The following is a 23,004-nucleotide window of genomic DNA, read 5'->3' on the forward strand; positions in this document are numbered from 1 at the left end:
TAACTAAGACCCAGTACAACCAAAAATGCCGGGAAAAGGGGGATTGGGCATCCTCAGCCCCCCATCTCCCTCTTGTTTGGGGCAACTCTGAGCTCCGGGACAACTTTATCCTCTGTTTGAGGTTCCCCTGATCTGTGGGAGCCCTGGGTGGCTGTTTTTGGGTTGCCCTGAGCTTTGGGAGCCCTGGTTGGGCATTTTTGGTGGGCCCTGAGATCCCCCCTCCCCTGCAGCCCACGGACCCCCCCGAACCCCCCAGCCCCGGGGCTGCCGCGGGGGCCCCCAACGGCCCTCAGCCAATCCCAAAGCGCCCACGCCGCCCGCGCCCAATCCCAGCGCGCCGCGCTGATGACTCATCAGTCGCCGGGAAGACGCCTCGAAAAAAGGGCCCCAACTGCGCCCTCACCCAAGCCCAGCGCGCCCCAAACCCCCCAAAACGGCGCCGCCCGGCTGGTTTTGGGCTGTCAGCAGCTGTCCGGCGCTGGGCATGGAGCGTGTGCGGGGAGCTGGGGCCGTGCTGGCGGTGCTGGTGGTGCTGGGAGCCCCCCCGGCTGCGGGCGAGGAGCTGTCGGGTGAGCGGGAATGAGGAGAGGGTTGGAAAGAGGGGAGAAAAGAGGGTGTGGAAGCCCCAGAAGTGAGTGGGAGGGGGTTTGGAAGTGCCGGACTGAGTGGAAAGGGGGTGGGAGCCTCAAAGTGAGGGCGGGGGGTTCTGGGGATTGGGGGACGGTGGGAAAGGGAGGGGGGGAAAGGGGTGGTGGGAGAGCAGGCAGAGAGGTGCCATGGGGGTCCCTCGGTGTTCCTTGAGCCCTGGTGGGGGGTTCAGTTCCTGGGGCTCTGGAGGGGGTTGTATCCGCATTGTGGGGGTCCCCAACCCAGCTGTCCATCCCCGGGGGACTGATGAGGGGGTTCCCCTCACTCAAGAGCCGGTGCTGGGGCGTCCGTGTGGTGGAGTAGTTTGGGAAAGGGGGGTCCGGGGTGGCCCCTTGAGCTCCCACCCTGCTGCTGTTGGCTAGGGGATAATGGGGGGGAAAGGGGCACCCCCTGACCCGTGTCCTGCACACACAGGGGTGTTCCAGTGGATGGGAAAACAGGAGTGCCATTTCATCAACGGCACCGAGCAGGTGAGGTTCCTGGAGAGGCACTTCTACAACCGGGAGCAGCTCCTGCATTTTGACAGCGATGTGGGGGTCTATGTGGGGGACACCCCATTTGGGGAGATCCAGGCCAGAGTACAACAGCCACCGTGAATATCTTAAGTACAAATGGACACGTATGGCCAGTCTTCAGGAGCGAAGATTTGGGAAAGGTCATAAACCCTTCGAGCCTGGGCAGTGGATTTTTTTTTAGGTGAGACACAGCGTGCACTGAACTGAGCCCACCCTTTAATCCTGAGGTTCATCTGCCGGGGCCGAGCAAAGCTTGGACAGTGGCAGTGAGGTCCCCAGGACGTCGGTTTGTTTAGAGTGACCTTCTCTTAGCTGGATTGCCTTACAAGGCTGACGAGCTCCAACTGCCCGGGGGGCCGGGAATTGAACCCAGGTCGCAGCGGTGAGAGTCCTGCACTCTAACCACTAGACCACCAGAGGCCCCCTACTGCCGCTACAACTACAAACTTGGTACCCCGTTCAGCGTGGAGAGGAGAGGTGAGCGTGGGGCAGAGCGGGTCCCCTCGGCCCCTGCCCCTGGAATGACCCTGGAGCCCCTCAAACCCTCCCTAGGAATCACCCCAGACCACTCAGCCCTCCCTGTGCCCGTTCCCGTAGCCTTTTGCCCACTCCGAGTTCCTCTGAGTCCATCCCAGTCCATCCCAGTCTCTCCCAGTGCCCCCCCGCCTCTCCACCCCGCTGGGGCCACCGAGCTCACGCCCCTCAGCCAATCCCAGCGTGTCTCTCTGATGACGCTCCAGTTGCCAGGCAGACCCAAACCAAAGAGTTTCCTCACCACGACTCAGCCTCCCAGTCCCGAGCGCTTCCTTCCCAGTCCACACCAGTCATTCCCAGTCCCTCTCACTTAACTCTCAGTCCCTCTCATTCCACTCCCAGACCCTCTCGATCCATTCCCAGTCGTTCTCACTTCACTCCCACATCTCTCAAATCTCTCCCCAGTGCCCCCGCCCAGCCCCTCCCCTTCTACCCCAGTCTATTCCCAGTCCCTCCCACTGCCATCCCAGTCCCTCCCAAGGCCATCCCAGTCGCTACCAACGTCTTCTAAGCCCTCTCCCCTCCCTCCCAGTGCCCCCCAGCTGAGCCCAGTCGCTACCAACGTCTTCTAAGCCCTCTCCCCTCCCTCCCAGTGCCCCCCAGCTGAGCCCAGTGTCTTCCCCGTCCCTCCCAGTGCCCCCCAGCGTGTCCATCCCGCTGGTGCCGTCGAGCTCCCAGCCCGGCCCCGGCCACCTGCTCTGCTCCATGATGGATTTCTACCCTGCTCCGGTGCAGGTGAGGTGGTTCCAGGATGGGCAGGAGCTGCCGGAGCACGTGGTGGCCACCGACGTGGTCCCCAACGGGGACTGGAGCTGCCAGGTGCTGGTGCTGCTGGAAATCCCCCCCCGGCGCGGGGTCACCTACAGCTGCCAGGTGGAGCACGTCAGCCTGGAGCACCCCCTCAGCCGGCACTGGGGTACGGCCCGGCCCCCCCAGCACCGGGGGCACACTGGCAGGGGGGCTGGGGGGGAAAGGGGGTAACTGGGGGCAACTGGGAGGGAGTTTGGTGGGTGCTGGGGGTGACGGGAGGAGGGTTGGAGGGTCCTGAAAGGGCTGGGAGGGGCTGGGTGGGATCCCTACAGGGGCTGGGAAGGGACTGGCAGGAGGTTTGAGGGAACCCCGGGTGGGCTGGGGGAGAGCGGGCCGGGCTCTGTGGGGTTCTGGGTGGTGCGTGGGAGGAGGTTTTGGGGGTGCTGACCCCCCCCGGCTCCCCCCAGAGATGCCACCGGACACCGTCCGCAGCAAGATCCTGGTGGGGGTCGGGGGCTTCGTCTTGGGCTTGGTCTTCCTGGCGCTGGGGCTCGGCTTCTACCTGCAGGAGAAGGTAAAGGGGGGTCCCCAAATGGGGGGCGTGGCCCCCCCCCCCTTGCTCTCCCACAGCCTCTGTGCCCCCCCTGCCCCCCCAGCCCCTTTGCTCTCACCCCCTTTTCTCTCCCCACAGAGCTCCTGAGCCGCTGGCGGCCGCAGCCCCTCCCCATGGCCTCGGGCCCAGCCGGGAAACCCAAACCCTGCGCTGATTTGGGCGGGTTGCCTCTCCCCCCCTTCCCTGCTTTTGTTCTCACCCCACCCAGCTGCTCCCAATGTTCCCAGTAAAGCTTCTTAGTGCTCTGCAGTCCTGGTTGTTGGGGAGAAGTGGGGGGGTCTGAAAATCCTGGGAACGGGGGGGTTTGGAAACATTCAGACCTTAAAAATCTTGGGAACACGGGGGTATGGGGTCTCCTAGACCCTAAAAATCCCAGGGACAGGGGGTTTGGGGCACCCCCAGACCCAAAAATCTTGGAAAAGAGGGTCTTGGACACACCCAGATTCCATCAGAATCTCAGGAACTGGGGGGGTTGGGCACAATCAGACCCACAAAATCCTACGAACAGGGGGGTTTGGGACAGGTTAGACCCCCAAAAACCCAGGAATAGGGGGCTTGGAAACATTCAGAGCCCGAAAAATCTGGGAACTTGGGGTTTAGGCAATGTCAGCCTCACAATAACCCCAAGAACAGGGGGGTTTGGGCTCTCTCAGACCCCAGAAATCCTTGAAAAAGGGGGTTTAGGTACTCCCATGTTGTAGACGACGGGATAAAGACACTTTTAGATCACAGAATTGATCAATAACTTATCCAACTTTATTGCTGCGTGCTCTGTGCTTATAAAGGTTACAAATTAGCTTCATACATATTACAAAAGCTAATCTCATCATTGGCTCCTAATTACCTAAGTTATATTTGCGCAAATGCTGTTTCTTTAACCTTCTTATGGTTACTTGTTTGCTATTTGCTCAGCTTTCCCATCCGCTATACACTATTCTTCTGTCACGTACCCAGTTTCTCAAACACAGTGACCTTCTGATAGTTTTCTCTTACCGTGGGACCAGAGCTATAGCATCTCTCTCATGTCCTCTTTCTATTAACCATGTTTCAGCAATACTTTCCACACTTCCCCCGTTTTCTTTAGACAGTGTTAAAAATACGTCATTCATTGCCTTCGTTAGCATGTTCTGTATACACTTAAAATACAAGGAACGATGCATAAAGCAGCTAACAATATCAGTAAAAGTGAAATAGCTTGTTTAGTGATCTCAGCAAGCCATGGTCCTAAACCTAACTTTGCTAACCATTCTCTAATAGGATCCTTTTGGATTTTAGAGTCATCCAAATGACCTTGCATTTCTTTTAGGTTTTGGTAGATGGACTGAGAGTGATCAGAAAGATTCATACAACACATGCCTTCAAATTCCTCACATCCATGCCCCTGAGCCAGCAATAGAAAATCTATAGCTGCTCTGTTCTGTAAAACAGCATGTCTTATTTCATCAAAGTCATGAGCCAATTCTCCTAGAATTTTTGAGGTTCTATTCATTTGATTCCTTGCCCAACAAGCTGTTCTTTGGACAAGAACTAGACTCTTTTTTGCTCCAACAGGGGCAAACAGGGATGCAAAGAAGTTTGCCTTAGGTGACCAAAATTTAATGGGTTGGTTTTCTACTGATTTACAATACTTATCAAATTCAGTGTCTCGTTTGTTTCAAATATTTCTCCTTTTCAACTGCGTTATTTGTCTCATAGTGGGTGTAAACATAGTCAATTTTCCCAAGTAACATGGTCCACCAATGGGGTATTTAGGAATGCCAGACCATGCTCTATTACCACAAATTAAGAAATAACCAGGTGGTAAATATTTTGGCTTTGTCACACTGACTGACACGTTTTTGACATAGCCTTGGCACCAGGTTACATTCTCGTATGGAGGGTTCTGTGCTGTTATGTTCGTAGTGGATACATTCCCAATTGTTTGTTGCCATTGTAGAAAGGTCTTTTCCTTATTCATATTGAGTCTAAAGCAAGAGTCATTTCCATACACAGCTCCAAATAATTGTAACTCACTGGGGCTATCTGTCATGGTCCTGTTTAGACTAGTCACTAACAAAAGAGATGTCATGCCTTTGGTGCCGTTTGTGCATTCTTTTGTTACATTGCAGGCTAATTCCACCTTGGTTTTGTTATGATTAGAGCTAACCCATCCTGCAAAATCACTTGTATCAAGGTAAGGAATGCCAATAAGACACGTTTGAAAAGGATCTGACGCTGAGGCTAAACTTAGACAGAAGTCCAATTGACCTGTTTGGTTGGCAAATGTTACCCAAATGTTTTCTCTGGGCCCAACAGGAATACTGGGATGTCCTTGTGTTATCAGAATTATTTTCAAAATCCAAAACCATAAAGAAATCATCATCTTTGACCATGTGCCTCTATACAATAATCTAGATATTGTTGTGGATCGCCTTCAAAGGGACCACCAGGGTATATTGTTGTCAAAGGTGTGTTCTTCTTACACCTGCTTGCTATTATTTTTGTACCTTTGATTATACTCAGTCTTTTTATAATATAATTAGTGTCCCAGCGCAAACCAGCTAATATCCCTTGTTCTTCAGCTTCAAATAATTGTAATGCTTCAGCTATTGGTAAACCTGTTGTTTGCTCTAATTCACGTGTGTATGACTGTAATGATAATGTAAAAGAACACTTTCTGCACCAAATACCAAACAAATTAATTTGCCCAAGCCACCAATTGCTTCCACAAGTCTTACATCTAAAAGCAATCAAGGCCAAGCAACCTGGTTCTTTGCATGCAAAGCAATACTCTATACCAAAGCCTCTTAATGAAAAATAATACAGCGAATTCAGTAATTGGATATACTCCTCATAACTATTACACTGTTGAATCTCTAGTTGTATATCTTTGGGTAACCCTTTAATTTCATACAATTGTGGTAGTGTAGTGGTTTGGACTTTGTTTTCCCCCAGAGGCTAAGAGAAGTGGTAGACCCCAAGGGGTGGAAACCCTTGGAAGTTTCAAAGTTCTGCCCAATGGGCGCTCCTGCAAAAATGTAAACATATCACAACCAGACCGGAAGAGATGAGTTGTAGTTTTTGGTTGTTGGAGGAGAGGTGGCCTTGTTGTGAGCCACGAGGAAGGGGCTCTAAGCCCCTTGGGCCCTCTGGGGCCTCCCAGCCCTGGCTGGGGGGCTGCAGGGACCTGGAACAGCATAAAGCTGGGCTAGGTGCCTGTAGTTATGCCGGGAGATGTTTTTTTCTCCATGGGCACAGAGCAGCAGCAGGCACTGACCAGAGAAACGGTGGCAGAGAGCCAGAGATAAGGACCTGAACTGAAGGAGCAGCAGAAGCAACATGCAGCACCAGAGAGAAGACTCCTGGAAGACAGAGCCAGGAGAAAGAGAGCCAGGAGCTGAGAGACAGAGTTTGGGGTAAGACTGTACCAGCCCCCCAAAACTCCTTTGAGATCCCTCTTGGAGAAGAGGTACATGGACTCCTATTTAGGAGAAGAGTTTTAGACATGCAGCACCGGAGAGAGAGAGGAGCTGAGAAGCTCAGGGCGTCCCGGAGCTGGACCGGGATGGCCAGATGGAATGCAGGGGGAGTTGACCTTGGCTCCCCTCTTGCTCTGCTGCCACGGTGGCAGCCTGAGAGACAGGGCACAGAGGCCCTGCAAGAGATACCAGACCGTCACAAAGACCCCCTGTGTCTTCGTGATATGACGTGGTGAAACGACCTTGTCTGGGGTTACGAAGCCCACGGAAGACCCCTCGGTTGTGAGGCGATGGGGCCGAGAGAGAGACTTGGATATCTCCCTCGTTGAGTGCTGGCAGAAAGCCAGCAATCAGCTGCTGCATGTGGAGAAGACAGACAGACTGCTGCCTCAGAAGATGCTGCTGCTTAAGGACTGGAAGGGATCTGTCCTTCTTTCCCTCCTGGACTTTTATTTGGAGGGGAGAAGAGATCTGGTCCATTGTAAATACTATATGTCATGGTAGAGATAGTTATGATCATGTGTATAATGTGATGTTATATTTATTTGAACAGTCATTGTAATATATTCCCTTTCCCCCACTTTGAGTCTGGTGTGTTTTGTCTGGAAAAGCCCATCTCACATTAGGCTGAGATGTGGGAGGGGGGATTGGAGCTAGGGAATTGGATTTTTTGGGGCTATCTCAAACCATGACACATAGTTACAATTAAAGCTTCATTTCTTTTAACATCATGGTATGATCACTATAGCCCAGAATACCATGATTTGAGTAGCACAAGATTTCTGTAAGCAGCACCAGCATAGCAAGATTTTGTAAGCCCTTTAGCACCGAATTGTACAGCACAGCTCAGCTTAGGATGCCTGATCACCTGGACCTGATCACTCTGCAGGCCAGGGCACATCCTAATCCTTGGTTTGTCATGTCAATATAACAATCTTAATCTAGACTTGAAACCCGTTAACAGAACAGGAGTGGCCCTTTCAGGGGAGAAGAGTCTGTTTGGTATTAAGATGGGGCTCTGTGCGCTGCTGTGCTGCCCTGTGCTGCTGTGAGGCCATCCCAGCCTGGCAGGCAGGTGCCTGTGACCTGCAAGGCCTGTGAGGAGCAAAGGAGTCGGCCTGGGGCCTGGAAATGAGAAGGCTGATAGGGAGGGGGAGAAGGGGTCTTCCTGGCGCACTGGACCTTCAGGGACTGACGATGAGGGCAAAGGGGACTCATGTAGGACCAGCTTGGTCACAGAGCACAGCTGTTTATGTCCTAAAATGCCCCCATATGAGCAGGAGGCAGGAGCAGAGGCACTGTTCACGAGTGCCATTGTTGATTGTCTTCATCAGAGAGCTCCTGAAGTGCTGCTGGGGGGACGGTAATACAGGACCTGGACATCAGGTTAGGACAGGGGCATAAAAAGGTCACCTGAGAGGTGTAATGCAGGAGTAAATGCAGATCCTTTGTCTGGGTAAGGGATACAAGGAGCCTCCCCAAGGATGACAGGGATAAAACCAGCTGCTGCAAGACGTGATGAAAAAAGCCATCCAAGCAAAGTCATGCCCGAGCTGGATGCCCCAAGTCTAAAAGAAGAAACACCTCGGAGTGGAGCAGGAGCCATATGAACTGTGCTGAGCTGGGCAGGAGTGAAACCACCTGTCCTGAGAAGAACTGAGTAAAACTTGATGCCCCATTCCAGGCAGGGGCCAAACCAGCCAGGTCAAGTGTTGTTAAATAACAACCAGCTGCATCCTTGGCGCATGAGAAACACTATCTGCCTGCTGAGCAGAGGTTCCACCAGGTGTCCAGAGGACTGCCTGTTGCTAAACACCTCTGAAACTGTCGGGATAAATAGGACCCTCTAACAAATTGGCTTTTTACTGTTAGAAAGCAAGGGATTACTTTGATTTGCAGCCCTGCGTGTGCATGTGGCTGACAAAAATCCTGCCTCCGTACTGACAGCAAGACATCGCTTTTCACCTATTTATACAGATTTGGCAAACAAAGAAATTAATGTTCATTGCTTCCAAATTACATCACTCACTCCCTTTCATTAATTAGTATTCTATGTGGGATTGGTTATTAATTTCTCCCTTTCTACTGTAATAACTTCATATCTTTAATCTTTTTTGTATATTTTCCCTCCCCTAGGGATTTTCTGACACAAATGCTGAGCCTTTGTTAGTCTTCTTCTTTAGCTGCTGGTTTCTGCAGAAGGTCCTTGTAGTCCATAAATCTTGTGTTCCAGATCTCCTCCTTCAACAGGACATCTTTCTCTGACAGGCTTTCTCCACTGAAGCATAACAGGGTTAACTTCAACAAAACTTACAGTTTTAGTACTTTTCCCAGGCTGTGTTCTCCCAAAGGAGCTTATGACAATTTTTACTCCATGCTGACTAAAGTTGATTTAAGGCTGAACGCACCGCCTCTGATGTGTGTTAAAAACAACTAATCAAAAAGTTAATTAGGAACACTAAAAAAATTAGAAAAGTTTTATGATTTCCAACAAGCCCAAAACAACATAGGCCAAGTGCAGCAGGGACAGAACTGTCTCTATCCATTGATGCCAGGAAAAGGCAACAGTAGTAAAACTCAACAGCCACAGGTGCTATTAAGCCGGTATTTGTTTATTTCGGCGCCGGACGTGCAGGGGATAGCTCCGCCTAACACGCGCGTGCCCTCACCATCCAGAGTGGGAGTCTGGCTAAAGCTGCGGCTGATCAAAACCTAACCAACCCTAGCGGCAGGAGTAAATGGGAAGCTGCTAAAAAGCCATCCCGGAACGTTTTCAGAGCTTGAGGACAAGACAGCAGCTGGGCGGGGGCCAGCAGCCAGCCAAGGTCCTCCCAGCGCAGCCTCTGAAGGGTTCCTTTGGCAGTCCCAGTTCAGGGTCAGCCCATGGTTGTACCCTGGGGGCAGATGAAATTAATTGGAAATGAACCCATAAGAGTCCAGGTGCTTTGCTAAGAGTCTCACTGATAGAAGTGGCAGTGAAACCCTCAGCGTCTTGGGGGCCAGAAAAGCTGTGACCTGGCTCAGTCACAGCCCTGAGCAGGCTTTTACTCCTCAGGCCGTGTGGCTCAGGGAAGGTGTGGGAGCTCTGTCAGAGGATGACGAGCCCTTTGCCACCAGCACGGGGGGAGGTCCAGTGGCTTCCACCTGGCGGACGTGCCATGTGGGTTCCTGTGCCCAAGAACCATGTGGTTCCATGGGGTTCCATGGGGTTCCATGTGACCCCATGTCACAAAGGGACAGAGATGTGGCACCCATCCGGTATCCTGAGGAGCGCGCCAACGAAAATCAGTTGGACAGAGTTGGCCTTCGGGATAACTCAGCTCCTTCCTTTGCTACTTGTGTGCCTGCCTTTTTTGGATGGTTTATTGTTTACTGACCATTTCTCCTCAACTTTCCTCCTCTTTCAAAGGTAATGCTTTGACTTTTGGCCCAGATCATAGAGCAGGGTATATGGGATAAAAGTATAGGCTGATTTATACCTTCCTAGCTGTAGGCTGAGCTGTTACAACTTTTAGAGGCTGGCCAGGTATGACCTAGGCTAGAATTCCAGTTTGCTGATTCTTGGTTTTTTTTCCATAGCCTAGGATAGGTCAGCAGGGAGGTGACTGTAGTCTGAGGGGATGGGCTCAGCCCACCTTGATTGCTGTGGGAGGGAGGGAGGCAGAAAAAGGAGAGCAGCAAAGGCAGCAGTTAAAGTAGTGGCTGAAAGACGTTCACTCCTGGGAGGTGGGAAAGCCAGAGGGCTCTGTTGCTGAAGCAGTGTCAGGAGAGCAGCAGGGCCTCTTCAGAGAAGGTAACGTCCATTGGAGCATTTCAAAAGGGCCTTTGAACCCGCTGTGAGTTGGTGCCCCGCGCCTGATCATAAGGGCGTGAGCTGCAGCTCAGCAGCAGTTACGAGCACCACTGAAAGACTTGGTGGGGGATGCCGTTCTGCGTTTATTTAGAGTTTTGATACTTTCGGTGAGCTACAGTAATTTCTTTGCAACTAGGTGACGGGATTGGTGCTGTTCTCTTTCTGGAGAGAAAGACATCCTTGGTCATCTAAAGCATTGCACTCTCTTCCTGAGAGAGGCAATGGCCACAGCAGGGAACGACTCCTGTGAGTAATAGCTTCACCAGCTGGTTTGGACTTTGTGAACTGCCACAGACAACTGACATGGTTGGTGGTCTAATCCCAGAATGATGTGCTCACAACCTACAGTGATCTCTGGGATGTTTCCTGAGAGCAGTCAAACTGACCCCCGTGTTTACAATTCGACCCAGGAAAACACCTTTTGTCGCTCCTCTGACACTAGGTACAAGACTTTGAAAGCTGCCATTGCTCGTAGAGAGGTCTGCCATCCTTTGGGTTACCTTCCGTGCTCAGTATTTCCTTGTTTTCAACAAGTTACAATCAGGAAAAGGGATGGCTTCACTGATAACCCAGTCTAGAGCTCTACTGAGAAAGGAAGGTAGCCTGCGGCCCAGAAATCAGATTGTGGGTTTGTTGGACTCTCAGCAACGTAAACAGGGGAATGGATTTTTCCAAAACAGTAAATTTAAATGGCACTGTTTAAGCTTCCCCTGATGTTGTTGGGTTGGCAGTTGAAGCAGATGGTCCTGAGTGCTCCTGTAGAGACCTCACTGTTTAAATATGCCTTTGTGCCTCATTTCATCTCTTTTCAAATGGAATTTCCCTGCAGTCATTGCCGAGGGAATGACTCCGCCACAAAGGATCCTCTTTCCCCCAGAGAAGATTTGCATGGTCTGGCAGCAAAGACAGAGTGCTGGAGCAGGACTCCTCAATGTGGGCAACACATGCTTCCTTAATGCTGTCCTGCAATGCCTGACATACACCCCGCCGCTGGCCAACTATCTGCTCTCCCGGGAGCACAGCCAGGCCTGTGAGTACTCTTAGGGACATCTCCCTGTGAATCTGTTCATCAAATCCCAAGGATTCCCAGAACCTGAAATTTGATTTAGGAGAAAAGCAGCCCTTTGTCAGCCCCAGAACTTGTGTTCTTTGTACACTCAGGAGCCACCTGTCCTGTCCAGCTGTCTTATTCTTCATGAAGGCACATCTTTCTAGCTCTGGGTCTCTATTCCTGCAAGTTAAAACCTCACTTTAGAATTCCTCTGAAGAACATTTTCTATGCACTAAAACGTCCCATGCTTGTTGAAACACTGGGAGGAGTGGCATATTGCACTGGAGTGGGAGTGGAAGAAGAGGAGTATTCCACCACTAGGGATATTTTGCTAACCAGAGGACCTTCTCTCCCTCCCTCCTCAGGTCGCCAACAAGGCTTCTGCATGATGTGCATCATGGAAGCGCATGTTAACAAGGTCCTGCATTCAGTCAGTGCCATCCTGCCTTTGGCTGTTCTCAGGGGTTTCAGATGTATGTGATTTCAGGTTCTTTGACAGGTTTTCTTCCCTTCCTGTAGGAGACAACTACTAACTTCCTGTTTCTTAGTCATAGGAGAACATTTTCAGCTTGGCAGGGAGGAAGATGCTCATGACTTCTTATGCTGTACTGTCAATGCCATGCAGAGAGCTTGTCTGAGTGCAAGCAACGAGTAAGCACAAGCAAGTTACCTTTACAAAGTTCTGAGCCCTTTGGACTCCTTGATGTGGCCTCATCAAGGAAAACCTACAGCCGGGGCTTGGAGGAAGTAATGCTCTGTCTTACGACTTGTTTCCAGCTTGGACATATCATCTCAATCTACTACCATTGTCCATCAAATATTTGGAGGCTTTCTGAGATCCAGAGGTATGTTTCTACAACGATTGCTCTCCTTGGCACTGCCTGTGCCCTTCTGTCTGCCTGTGCCCAACAGCTGGCCCTGGGACTAGCAGGACAGGTACAATGAGCACAAAGCAGTACCATCGTTCAGCTCACCATTGCTCGGCATTTTGATTTTTCCTTCCAGTCATCTGCTTCAGCTGCAAAGCCATTTCTGATTCCTATGAGGCCTTCCTGGATGTCCCCTTGGATATCAAAGTAAGAGGTTTTGCAGTTGTGCTTCAAGACATGGCAAGGCTTTTCAGAGTCAACACATTTGTCCTGAAAGCATATACTGTGAACACAAGAGGTCTTGGTCGTGGATGGGAAGGGGAAGGGATGTTGTCCTCCTGCAGAGGCCATGGCACTGGTCTCTCTGTAGGTGCTGGCTTGAAGCTGGACAAGCAGCCATAATGCGCTCTGCACCCTTGACATAGCCTCCTCCTTCTTTCCTTTGCCCTCCTTCAACACCTGTCTGGCTTCCAGGCTGATGGGTTGGATTGTTTTCACTACTGATGACCCTACATAACATCAGTAGCTCAGTGGCAGGTGATACAGAGAGGGAGCTCTTGATTGCCCCTGAGAACCTCTGGGACAGGGGAAATGTTCAGCACCACACTCTCTTTCTGGCTCCTTCTGGATACAGCTTGCAGATTCATGGCGGGTCTCCTCAGCATCAGCTACAGGGGTTTTCTTGTCAGCTCCTGGAAAATGTTTGGGCCAGGGCATTTGCTGTAGCTCAGTGCACCGATTTCTCAATTCTCCAGGCAGCCTCATCCCTCACTGCAGCTCTGGAGGACTTTGTAACACCTGAGCACCTGGATGGGGAAAACTGCTTTAAATGTAGCAAGTAAGATGATTACTAACAACATATTAACAGGAGACTCTGTGTGAGGGGGCTACGAGTCATTGAGCAGAAGTCATCTTCTCGTGGAAGTTTACTGCACACTGATGAGACACAGTTTTGTTTGTCTGGTTTTTTGGGGAGGGGGGTTGGGGTTTTTTCTTTGTTTGTTTGTTTGTTTGTTTGTTTGAAATATGGCACCGAATTGCCTTAAAATAGCATAAGGATGCCCGAGACAAGAAAGGTTGTCTGACTGCCTTGGTGGAAGATAGGGTGCATTTCAGCGCTGTGCTCTGTGCTTGGTTTCAAGGTGTGAGAAGAATGTTGCCGCCACTAAGAGGTTCACTGTCCACTGTGCACCCAAGGTTCTCACTGTGTGTCTGAAGAGGTTTGACTGCTTCACTGGTGGCAAGATCAGCAAGGTGTGTACACTATTGGTGTGCAGCTTTCTCTTCAAGAAGCAGATTTCCTAAAGCAGTATGCTTGTCACAAGCTGCTTGTGTTGGGTTTTTTGGGGTCCCTTCTGGGGAGTGGAAAGTTCCTGTGGGAAGACAGGCAAGCACTGTGCTCTGATAGGGCTGCTTTGATTGAGAAGGGTTTCCTGCCACCCAAACGATTTTATGTTGCTTTATGGAAAACCAAGTGCTCATGAGCCCCAGAGATGTACTGATACCCCTGGACTGGCCCCTGCACTTGGTAGGCTATTTCATGTCACAGACCAGGGTCATTTCTGAGCCCTCTTGGTCTCTCCATAGGTTGTAGAGTATCCGGAGTACTTGGATCTTCGCCCATACATGTCTCAGGCAGATGGAGAAGCACTCCTCTACTCCTTATATGCTGTCCTGGTGCACAGTGGTGTCAGCTGTCATGGAGGACACTATTTCTGCTACACAAAGGTAAAAGAGCAACTTCCTTCCCAATGGGGAAAAATGTGTGCTGGGGAAGATAAACTTTCCTGTCAGTGTTACTGACAGCCAAAGTTTTGGGGCAGAAGGCCTCCTTAGTGGCTGGACTGCATTTGTTTTGACATGCTCTCGGTTTGGCAGTTTCCTACCTGTGTTTTTGGAGAGAAACCATGGAGAGATCCTTGCCTTTTTTTTACAGGCCAGCAATGGATTGTGGTACCGGATGGACGATGAATCTGTGCAGCTGTGTTCCATTGACACAGTTCTCAGGCAGCAAGCCTACCTGCTGTTCTATGCCAGGTAATAACCAGGATTCAAATATGTTCAGAATACATTTCCTTTTCCTCATTTGCAGTTGTGCTTCTCACCTTCCGGAGTGTTTTTCTCATCAAATGAAATTACTACCTGCATCATTCAGTGCTGTCAAATCTGAACTACTCCGTGTCTGTCCTTTACTGGGCTTCAGGCTGCGGCCCGGATGGAATCTGCTACTTGCCTGGTCTCTGATGTTGACTCTTGTAGATAAGAGGACTTAAAGAGGACCTCCAGGAAAGATGGGGAGGCACCATTTGTCAGGGAATGTAGTGACAGGATGAAGGCTATCAGTTTTCAGCTAACAGAGGGCAGGTTTACATTAGATATTGGGAAGGAATTCTTTGCTGTAAGGGTGCTGAGACACTGGCACAGGTTGCCACAGCATCTGTGGGGGCCCCATCCCTGCAAGTGTTCAAGGCCAGGTTGGACAGGGCTTGGAGAAACCTTGGAATAGTGGAGGGTGTTCCTGCCCACCACAGCGGGGTGGAACAAGATAAAGTTAAAGGTCCCTTGCAACCCAAACAAGTCTGTGAATTTAGGAAATGGAGGCTGTGGGAGGTATAGAGATGAGGTTTTTGTTGGGACAGAGGCAAACTTGGTGGGAAGACCCTAGCTGAGTTTCCCATTAGTGTCCTTGGTTAAGTCTCCTCTCTGTCATAGAAGCCTCTCTGAGAAAATGACTGAACCCCAGAGGAGGTTGCAACAACAGCTCTAAACTGAGATCCCTCTTTTGTTTTTCTCCAGATGCTCTGATCTGAGAATTGGAGAAAGGCCTCCTTCCTCACTGGCACCATCACATGCCCCTTCCTTCCTCAGTCAGTGTGTGGCCAGCAGCAAGCAGGCGGGCTCTGTTGGACCACAGGCTCTGACTGGTAGGACTAAGGTAACTTTGGGGTCATGGGTCAGGGCATCAGAGGAAGAGTGGATTTCTTTCTGGGATCTCAGCATTTCTCTTTTGCCCCTCACACACCGCACCTTTCTTCACAGCCACAACGCTGCTCCCTCTCAAAGCATCCCACCTGGATCCATCCCTTTTGTGCGCCTCTGGCCTTTTGGTCTTAGTAGCCCTCCAAAAGAGCCTTTTGGAGGCCCCAAACTGTCCTGTCCCAGAACTTGTAGGGGTTCCCCACTGCTCTGATCCTTTCAGGAGAAAAGGGCAGGAACTCTCCACAGCTCTCTTGGCAGGGTATGAAGGACACTGGCAGGGAGCGGTCCCGGAGCAGATTCCCTCTGTGGGGCAGGGATCTCCGCAGCTGGTCTGGGGACACCACAGACTATGAGGACGCTTCAGAGAGAAGAACTGGTCCTCCAAGTCGTGACCGTGGTCCTAGGGATAGCACAGCTGCAAGGCCTTCCAAGAGGATCTGCCGGTGGGCTCCCGCTCCCAGGGCTGCTCAGGAGCAAACCTTGCTGAGGCAGAGGGAGCCAAGCAGATCTGTGCGGGGAACTTACAACCTTGGCAGCCGGTTTGTGCAGTACACAGACTGTGACCGCTCACTGCGGAAGAGAAAGAGGGAGAGAACAAGTCCTCCACGTTGTGACCAAGTCTTAGTGAATACTGCAGTTCCAGGGCCCTCCAAAGCCAGTTCCAAGCAGGCTCTCATGCTCCGGGCTGCTCGGGAGCAAACCCGACAGAGGCAGAGAGAGCAGAGAAGATCAACACGGCGGGGCTGTGATTGCCACAGCCAGTTTGGGCAGCACACAGACTACCGCCCTTCAGAGAAGAAGAGGAGGGTTTCCACGCCCCAGAGATTCACGTCAGACAAGCATTCAGGGCACTCTGGCAATGATGGCGTTGGATTATGGCCCTGGCTCAAGCAGAACGGAAGACTAGCACTGCGTTTATTAGCCAAGGCATCCTTGTTTTCGATACGCCTTCTCAGACCTGAGGGAATGATTTAGCTAAGTAGATGATAGTTACAATAATATAGAAATATCATTAGAAATATAGAAATATATATAGAAATATAGAATATATATAGAGAAATATATATAGAAATATAGAATATATAGAGAGAAATATATAGAGAAATATAGAAATATATACAGAAATATAATATAGAAATATAGAAATATATATAGAAATATAGAAATATATATAGAAATATAATATAGAAGTAATATTTTATAATACATTATTACATGTTATATATCTTCAGCAATAGATAGTAATAGTATAATAAATATTATTAAAATAATAAAATAGTAAATACTAAAATACTTTAAGCAGAGTTATTTATTCCACCTTGTAGATAATTATAGCTAGAAACATAGTGCAGTATTTGGAAGCAGTGTTGAAGCAATTATATTAAAGCTAAGAAAACAAATATTAAGTAGAGATTGTGCAGTACACAGACTACCGCCCTTCAGAGAAGAAGAGGAGGGTTTCCACGCCCCAGAGATTCACGTCAGACAAGCATTCAGGGCACTCTGGCAATGATGGCGTTGGATTATGGCCCTGGCTCAAGCAGAACGGAAGACTAGCACTGCGTTTATTAGCCAAGGCATCCTTGTTTTCGATACGCCTTCTCAGACCTGAGTGAATGATTTACCTAAGTAGATGATAGTTACAATAATATAGAAATATCATTAGAAATATAGAAATATATATAGGAATATAGAATATATATAGAGAGAAATATATATAGAAATATAGAATATATATATAGAAATATATACAGAAATATAGAAATATATACAGAAATATAATATAGAAATATAGAAATATATATAGAAATATAGAATATATATATAGAAATATATATAGAAATATAGAAATATATATAGAAATATAATATAGAAGTAATATAGAAATATAATATAGAAATATAGAGAGGAGTAATACTTTATAATACATTATTACATGTTATATATATTCAGCAATAGAGAGTAATGTTATAAGAAATATTATTAAAATAATAAAATAAGAAATACTAAAATACTGTAATCAGAATTATTTATTCCACGTTGTAGACAATTATAGCTACAAACATCTCAGCCTCGGCCATATCAATCAACAGAACTGGTCTACTCTGGCCTCAAATCGGGAGGCCTGGAGACACACCATCTCTAACGCTGCTGTTTCCTTTGAGAACGCACGCAGAATCCCTCTCGAGGAGAAAAGACAAGGCAGAAAGAATCATGTCTTGCAGAATATACCACCTAGGGAGTCTTTCTGCTGTGCCTTTTGCAATCGGATATGTCTGTCTCGCATTGGCCTCCTAAGCCACCAGCGTGCTTGTAACAAATGTGGATAGAGCCTTCTGAAATCTTCGTTCGAGAAGCCCAGCCACGATGATGTGTTTAAGACGGGTGTTCCATAATTTAGTGTTCTCACTGAAACCATGCAAATCGTGCGCCACTCGCTCACTTCCCACTCCTCCTTTCCTTCCCACTCCCCCTCCATCCTGAGGCAGGCTGGACAGGACAATTGGAGGCACAAAAGGTAAAGATCGCAGGCTGAGATAAGAACAACTTACTGGAAACGGCAATGAAATAAGAAAACAGTACAGCAACAGAACAGTAACAGAAACAATACTAATAACAGAGTGTACAAGGGAGGCAAATGACTCACACGTGATTGCTCACCAGTTGGTGCCCAACTTTGCCACCACGCACACAACCTGGAAGAGACCCCTTCCCCCATCCTTGACAAAATGAGGAATAACCTCTATGTCCTGGTTGTGCCCCCTCCTGGATACTGCCCAAATTAACACTGTCCTGACCAGAAGCAGGACAATCACCTTCAGGATGTGCAGCACAGCTTTCGGGTCTGCACCAGAGGCACTGGATCCCTCCATGCCAGGGAGGGGAGACATCAGAGATGAGCAGACTTTGGAAATCCCTCACCTCTCACTCCGGCCCATTTGTTCTCATTTTATGGGATGGAAGAATACATACCCAACTCCTCCCAGTGTCCTTCTCACTGGAAATCCCCTGAGCTTTGATTCCTTTGCTGACATGCTGCTTCCTCTGGGAAAAGCAGCCAGAAAACCCAAGGCCATTGCTTTGAGGGAAGGGCTTTCTTAGAACACTTTTCCTGAAGTGCACCCAGGAAGGCTGGGCTGCAGCAGCACATGGCCCCCATGGCTTTGCTACATCTCATCCAGAACACCTGGAAGCCCTTCTCTCACCATCCAGCCGCTCCCCTGCCCTGTCTTCCCCACCCCACAGGCATGCTGCCGAGGAGTTAACAAACTTCACAGTTCAATCCTGATATCCCACTGCTGACTGGGATGGGGTGAGACCAGGGGCACTTTTGGCCCCCATCAGCACCAGCTCTTGGGACAACCAGGCTCTCTCCTGACATGTGGGCTCATCTCTGCAGCTTTGCTGTCCTCCACAGGGCGTTTGCTGAAAAAAATCATCTTCTAGAAAAGATATATGACACCAGCCCAGGGGTCAGCAGCACCACATGAGAGCTTGGCAAGATGCCCTGAGGACAGCCAGGCCAGGCAGAGAGAGGTGGAAGGACCACAGGGGCTCTCTGAAGCAGCCACATTGTACAACAGAGACAATGAGGCTAAATAAACACTGGGCTGAAAGATGAGAGTGCTCTTACAAGGGAAATTTACAGCTGCTGTACAGGCCTGGGGCTCTTGCTGGAAAGCTTCAGTCTCTGGGCTCCCGGTGCCCAAAGGCATTGCAGATAACTCCTTCTCAAGCAATGGCAGGGAGCAGGGTGGAGAAGTCAAGGATGAGGTAGATCAGAAAGACTGGGGCAGCACAAAGAGATCTACAAGGGAGAGAGACAGCATCTGAAAGGCACTCCTTGCTGACCTAGGAGCTGGTGCCGTGGGCTCTACAACTGCTGCCTGCAGTCAGCTTGGAAGCTCTGGCAGTTTTAACAGGAGGTTTGTCTGCAAACAAGATGCAGAGACGTTACGATGATGGATGCGGGTATATTCCTGACCTAGGCTCTCCAGAGGGAGATTCGCTGTCTCCTCATGGGCCATAGAGGCTTTTAATATGGGATGAACTTCACTTGGTCTCCCCAAGCTCATGTCCAACCTGTTCCATGGCCTCTGACTGCGATCTGCTGTCCACCTAGCTTCATCCCCCCTCACAACCCTGGGGACTCCTTGGAGGTGAAGGGCTGCTGTGCCAGCACCTACTGCTCCAGGAAGGGAGTGCAAGGGGAAGATGCTACACTCGCAGGGGCAAAGAAGGTTCATTTTGCCATGGGATCCCAGGAGGTCACCATGCACATCGTCAATGGGGTCTGAAAAAAGAAAACTTACAGATGTTGAGGCAGCTGAGCTCATCAAGCACATGTAGAAAAGCTCCTGATTTCAGTATGGCTGGCTCTTTTGAAATGCCCCAGGAAGGAAGATTTGGTCTCAGGCATCATCAGCCCCATTGGCCAGTCTAGACAGAACTGCCTGGACTTGAATCAGAAGATTGTGGATAAGAGATTTAGCTTCATTTAGCTAGAAATGGGATATCTCTCTCCAGTGAGCCAGCTGCTTGCCATTCCGTTAGTCCCTGACCACAAGCAGCACTGAATCTGTGATCTCTCCCCCTCCAGTTTCTCAGAGTCCCTGGGTAACCCTGAAAGCACTGCTTCAGGATCAGGTTCTGCAAGAGGCCTTCCAAAAAGCAGCTAGGGGATTAGGTGAGGGGAAGAACCAGAAAATCGCACACATTCTTCCCTGGATTCGTGAAAGACAATAAGAAAGAAATACAAGACCCCCAAAAGCAAGTCCACTTGATGGGAGCGGCAGGGGAGCATCTCTGGTTCAGTAGTGATACGACGCACTCAACTGCAGCTTGCAGACAAGAATCCTGAAACATTCCAGTAGCCAAGATTGCCACCTGATCCCAAGGTCCCCTGTCCTCTGCCCCATGCATTTCCACGGGACCAAAGCCCCTATGCACAGCAAAAGGAAAGTATGGGAATGTACACACATGGTAACTTGCTCCTGACCTTTTCAGCCTATGGAGGAAGACAACTTCCCTCATTAGAAAATGGAGCAGGTCTGAGCTGGACTTTCTCAAAACACTCTAAAGCCAGAGGCAGGTTTCTCCCACAAGCAACAGCAATGCCCTCCTCCTGCCCATGTTGTTTGGGAAATGGCACAAGAACCAGGAGAATCACAGAGAGATTCACACCTTCAGAGACACCAGTGAGTGCAGCCCCTCCTGACATCATCTGGGCAGAAGCCTCCAGCCCTTGGGATGACTTTGCCTCCTAACAGAGGTGCCAGAGCATCTGATCTGGATTTACCAGGCCTGCCTTAGTACCATGCCACAATAATTGTCGCAGCATCCCAGCCTTTCCTTGCTCGAGCCAGTCTGTTTATAGGTTGTTTGGATCTCCACCTCCCCATTGCAGGGGGATTGAACACCACTGATCCCATCCACTTCTACCTCTGACCTGAAGGGAGAGGAAGATTTCCCCGTTTGCTGTTGTGGCAAGTGGCGCCTCTCTGCAAGAGATTTCATCTCCTGCTCGGGGCCCCTCTGCACTGGCCAGGCTCACTCCATGCTGCTGGACCTCTCCCAGCCCCTCTAAGCAGGGCTCCGGTCAAGTCTTCGTAACAACTCCCCATTCCTCAGAATAGCTTGGCACTCCTGTAGCACTTTGGGTGGGGAATGCCAAACTCACACCAACGAATGGCTCTGTCCAATCACCTGAGGAGTAGCAGGTACCACCCAGTGCGGAGGTCAGCGCTTGAATAAAGACCTCCCCAACTTTTCTGGGTGCAGCTGGTAAGGCGATTTTGTTATAAAAGTAGCGGGGCAACTGAACTGCTTAAAGGGAGGAACAAAAGGGCACAAAAAGCACTGCGCAAAATGGCTCCAGCCTTAAATAACGTGGGTAAGGAAGGCACTGGAACAGAAGATGGGGTTTAGGCGGAGCATGCAAATTACAACCAATCATAGGAGATAGGGGCTGAACATAACCCTATACGGTACTGCGTCAAGTATCAACCAATGAAAGGACAGAACATACGCACAGTACAATACAATACAACAACTTACATGCAAAATCTACAATTTCCTTATTAATTACACATTTTTAGACTGCCACAACTCAGCCTGCCCCATGCAGAGCCCTGGGGGTGGCTCCTGCTACACCCAATGCCAGAAGAACACCACAGGAGACCCTGGGGAGGGAAGAAGGGAAGGAAAGAAGGAAATCTCAGTGCTATGGATCTGGAGCAGCTGGGGGAACTGCAGTGCCTCCCAAGACGCCCTGTCAGACACGTGAGGAACTGCAGAGTCGAGAGCTCTCCCCACGCACCCCTACGGCCCGCTCCGAAATAAATACCGTTGACTGCCCATGGAAGGTCCCCTTCAGAGTAGCGACACGATCCCCGTAGCCCCTTGCTCTGGATTCCCCCGCCCATTCCTGGCCTCACCCCTTTGTGCCCAGAGCCCACTAGCTTTGAGCTACAGGGAGCAGAGGGGCTCTGTTGCCACCCTGTCAGGCGGCGTGAGCTGTAGAACAGCTCCAGTGGCCAAGTGCAGGGCTGAGCTCTCCATGGGACTGTGTCTGGCTTCAGGCAGTTTTCTGACAGGGAATGGGACTATTCTAGCCCAAAGGGAGCAATCAGGATCCAACATCTGCTTTGTTTAAGGCTATCAGGAGCCTTCTTGCTCGCTTATCCTTTGATTTTTGTCCAAATCTTGAAGTGGTTTTGCTGAGGTACAAAAAGGAGGTGCAGAAAGCATGCCTTCCTCCCCCATAGACACGGTTTCCCCTCAGATCAGGGGGATCAGACCAAACCTCTGGTGGGAGCTGTTTTATTAAGCTTGTCAGACCTTGAACATCAGGGGAGCTGTGTACAGCTCGTGGCAGCAGGTGCTGGGGCCTTGGCCAGTGTCACCTGGAAGGGGAAAGGAGGAAAGGGGACCAGCACGGATCCCTGCTGCCCTGCATATCCCCTGAGCCAAGGGACACTTATGGACAGTTGTTCTGCACCTCCCCCTGTCCCCTTTTGGTCAGGGCTATCACCTGACACTGTGGTGACAGACGGGTTCATCAGGATATCCTTGGCAGAATGATGACCATTTCCCGCTGCCGCCCTGCACTCCCTCCCCATTCCATGCAGACACAGACAGCTTATGCAATAAAATCTTTTAATTGATAACCACAAGAAAACGGTCATCAATATCTACATCAACACCCTCCCTCCCTCAGACTGGGATAGATCCCCAAACGATCTATCCCTCCCCCTGGGACAGATCCCCAAACGATCTGTCCCTCCCCCTGGGACAGATCCCCAAACGATCTATCCCTCCCCCTGGGACAGATCCCCAAACGATCTGTCCCTCCCCCGGGACAGATCCCCAAACGATCTGTCCCTCCCCCTGGGACAGATCCCCAAACGATCTGTCCCTCCCCCTGGGACAGATCCCCAAACGATCTGTCCCTCCCCCTGGGACAGATCCCCAAACGATCTGTCCCTCCCCCTGGGACAGATCCCCAAACGATCTATCCCTCCCCCTGGGACAGATCCCCAAACGATCTGTCCCTCCCCCTGGGACAGATCCCCAAACGATCTGTCCCTCCCCCTGGGACAGATCCCCAAACGATCTGTCCCTCAACAACTTTCTGCCCCAGCCCGGGCTGCGGGAGCCTTGCACTTGCTCCCAGTGCTTGGCTCAGAGCCCCTCTTCCTCTTCGTGCCCCGCCTTTTCAGAGCGATGTTGCTT

The 23,004-nt window shown here is 50.2% G+C and overlaps 2 protein-coding genes across 2 annotated transcripts; both read left to right on the forward strand.

The window, feature by feature from the left end:
• Positions 1 to 1,259: 1,259 nt before the first annotated feature.
• Positions 1,260 to 3,147, forward strand: LOC135404796 (class II histocompatibility antigen, B-L beta chain-like). Its single transcript, XM_064639529.1, has 5 exons — positions 1,260 to 1,267; positions 1,573 to 1,640; positions 2,332 to 2,613; positions 2,915 to 3,021; positions 3,139 to 3,147. Exons 1-5 carry the CDS (start codon positions 1,260 to 1,262, stop codon positions 3,145 to 3,147), a joined length of 474 nt encoding a protein of 157 aa, XP_064495599.1.
• A 7,192-nt stretch (positions 3,148 to 10,339) lies between these two features.
• LOC135404797 (ubiquitin carboxyl-terminal hydrolase 42-like) lies at positions 10,340 to 19,568 on the forward strand. The gene is made up of 12 exons (XM_064639530.1): positions 10,340 to 10,617; positions 11,201 to 11,401; positions 11,788 to 11,895; positions 11,971 to 12,073; positions 12,200 to 12,267; positions 12,428 to 12,589; positions 12,829 to 13,129; positions 13,434 to 13,545; positions 13,879 to 14,019; positions 14,228 to 14,328; positions 15,088 to 15,111; positions 19,394 to 19,568. The coding sequence occupies exons 1-12, from the start codon at positions 10,593 to 10,595 to the stop codon at positions 19,566 to 19,568; spliced, it is 1,521 nt and encodes a 506-aa protein (XP_064495600.1). The 5' UTR covers positions 10,340 to 10,592.
• The last annotated feature ends 3,436 nt before the right edge of the window (positions 19,569 to 23,004 follow it).

Source organism: Pseudopipra pipra, chromosome W, assembly GCF_036250125.1.
Source record: "Pseudopipra pipra isolate bDixPip1 chromosome W, bDixPip1.hap1, whole genome shotgun sequence".
Lineage (NCBI taxonomy): Eukaryota > Metazoa > Chordata > Aves > Passeriformes > Pipridae > Pseudopipra > Pseudopipra pipra.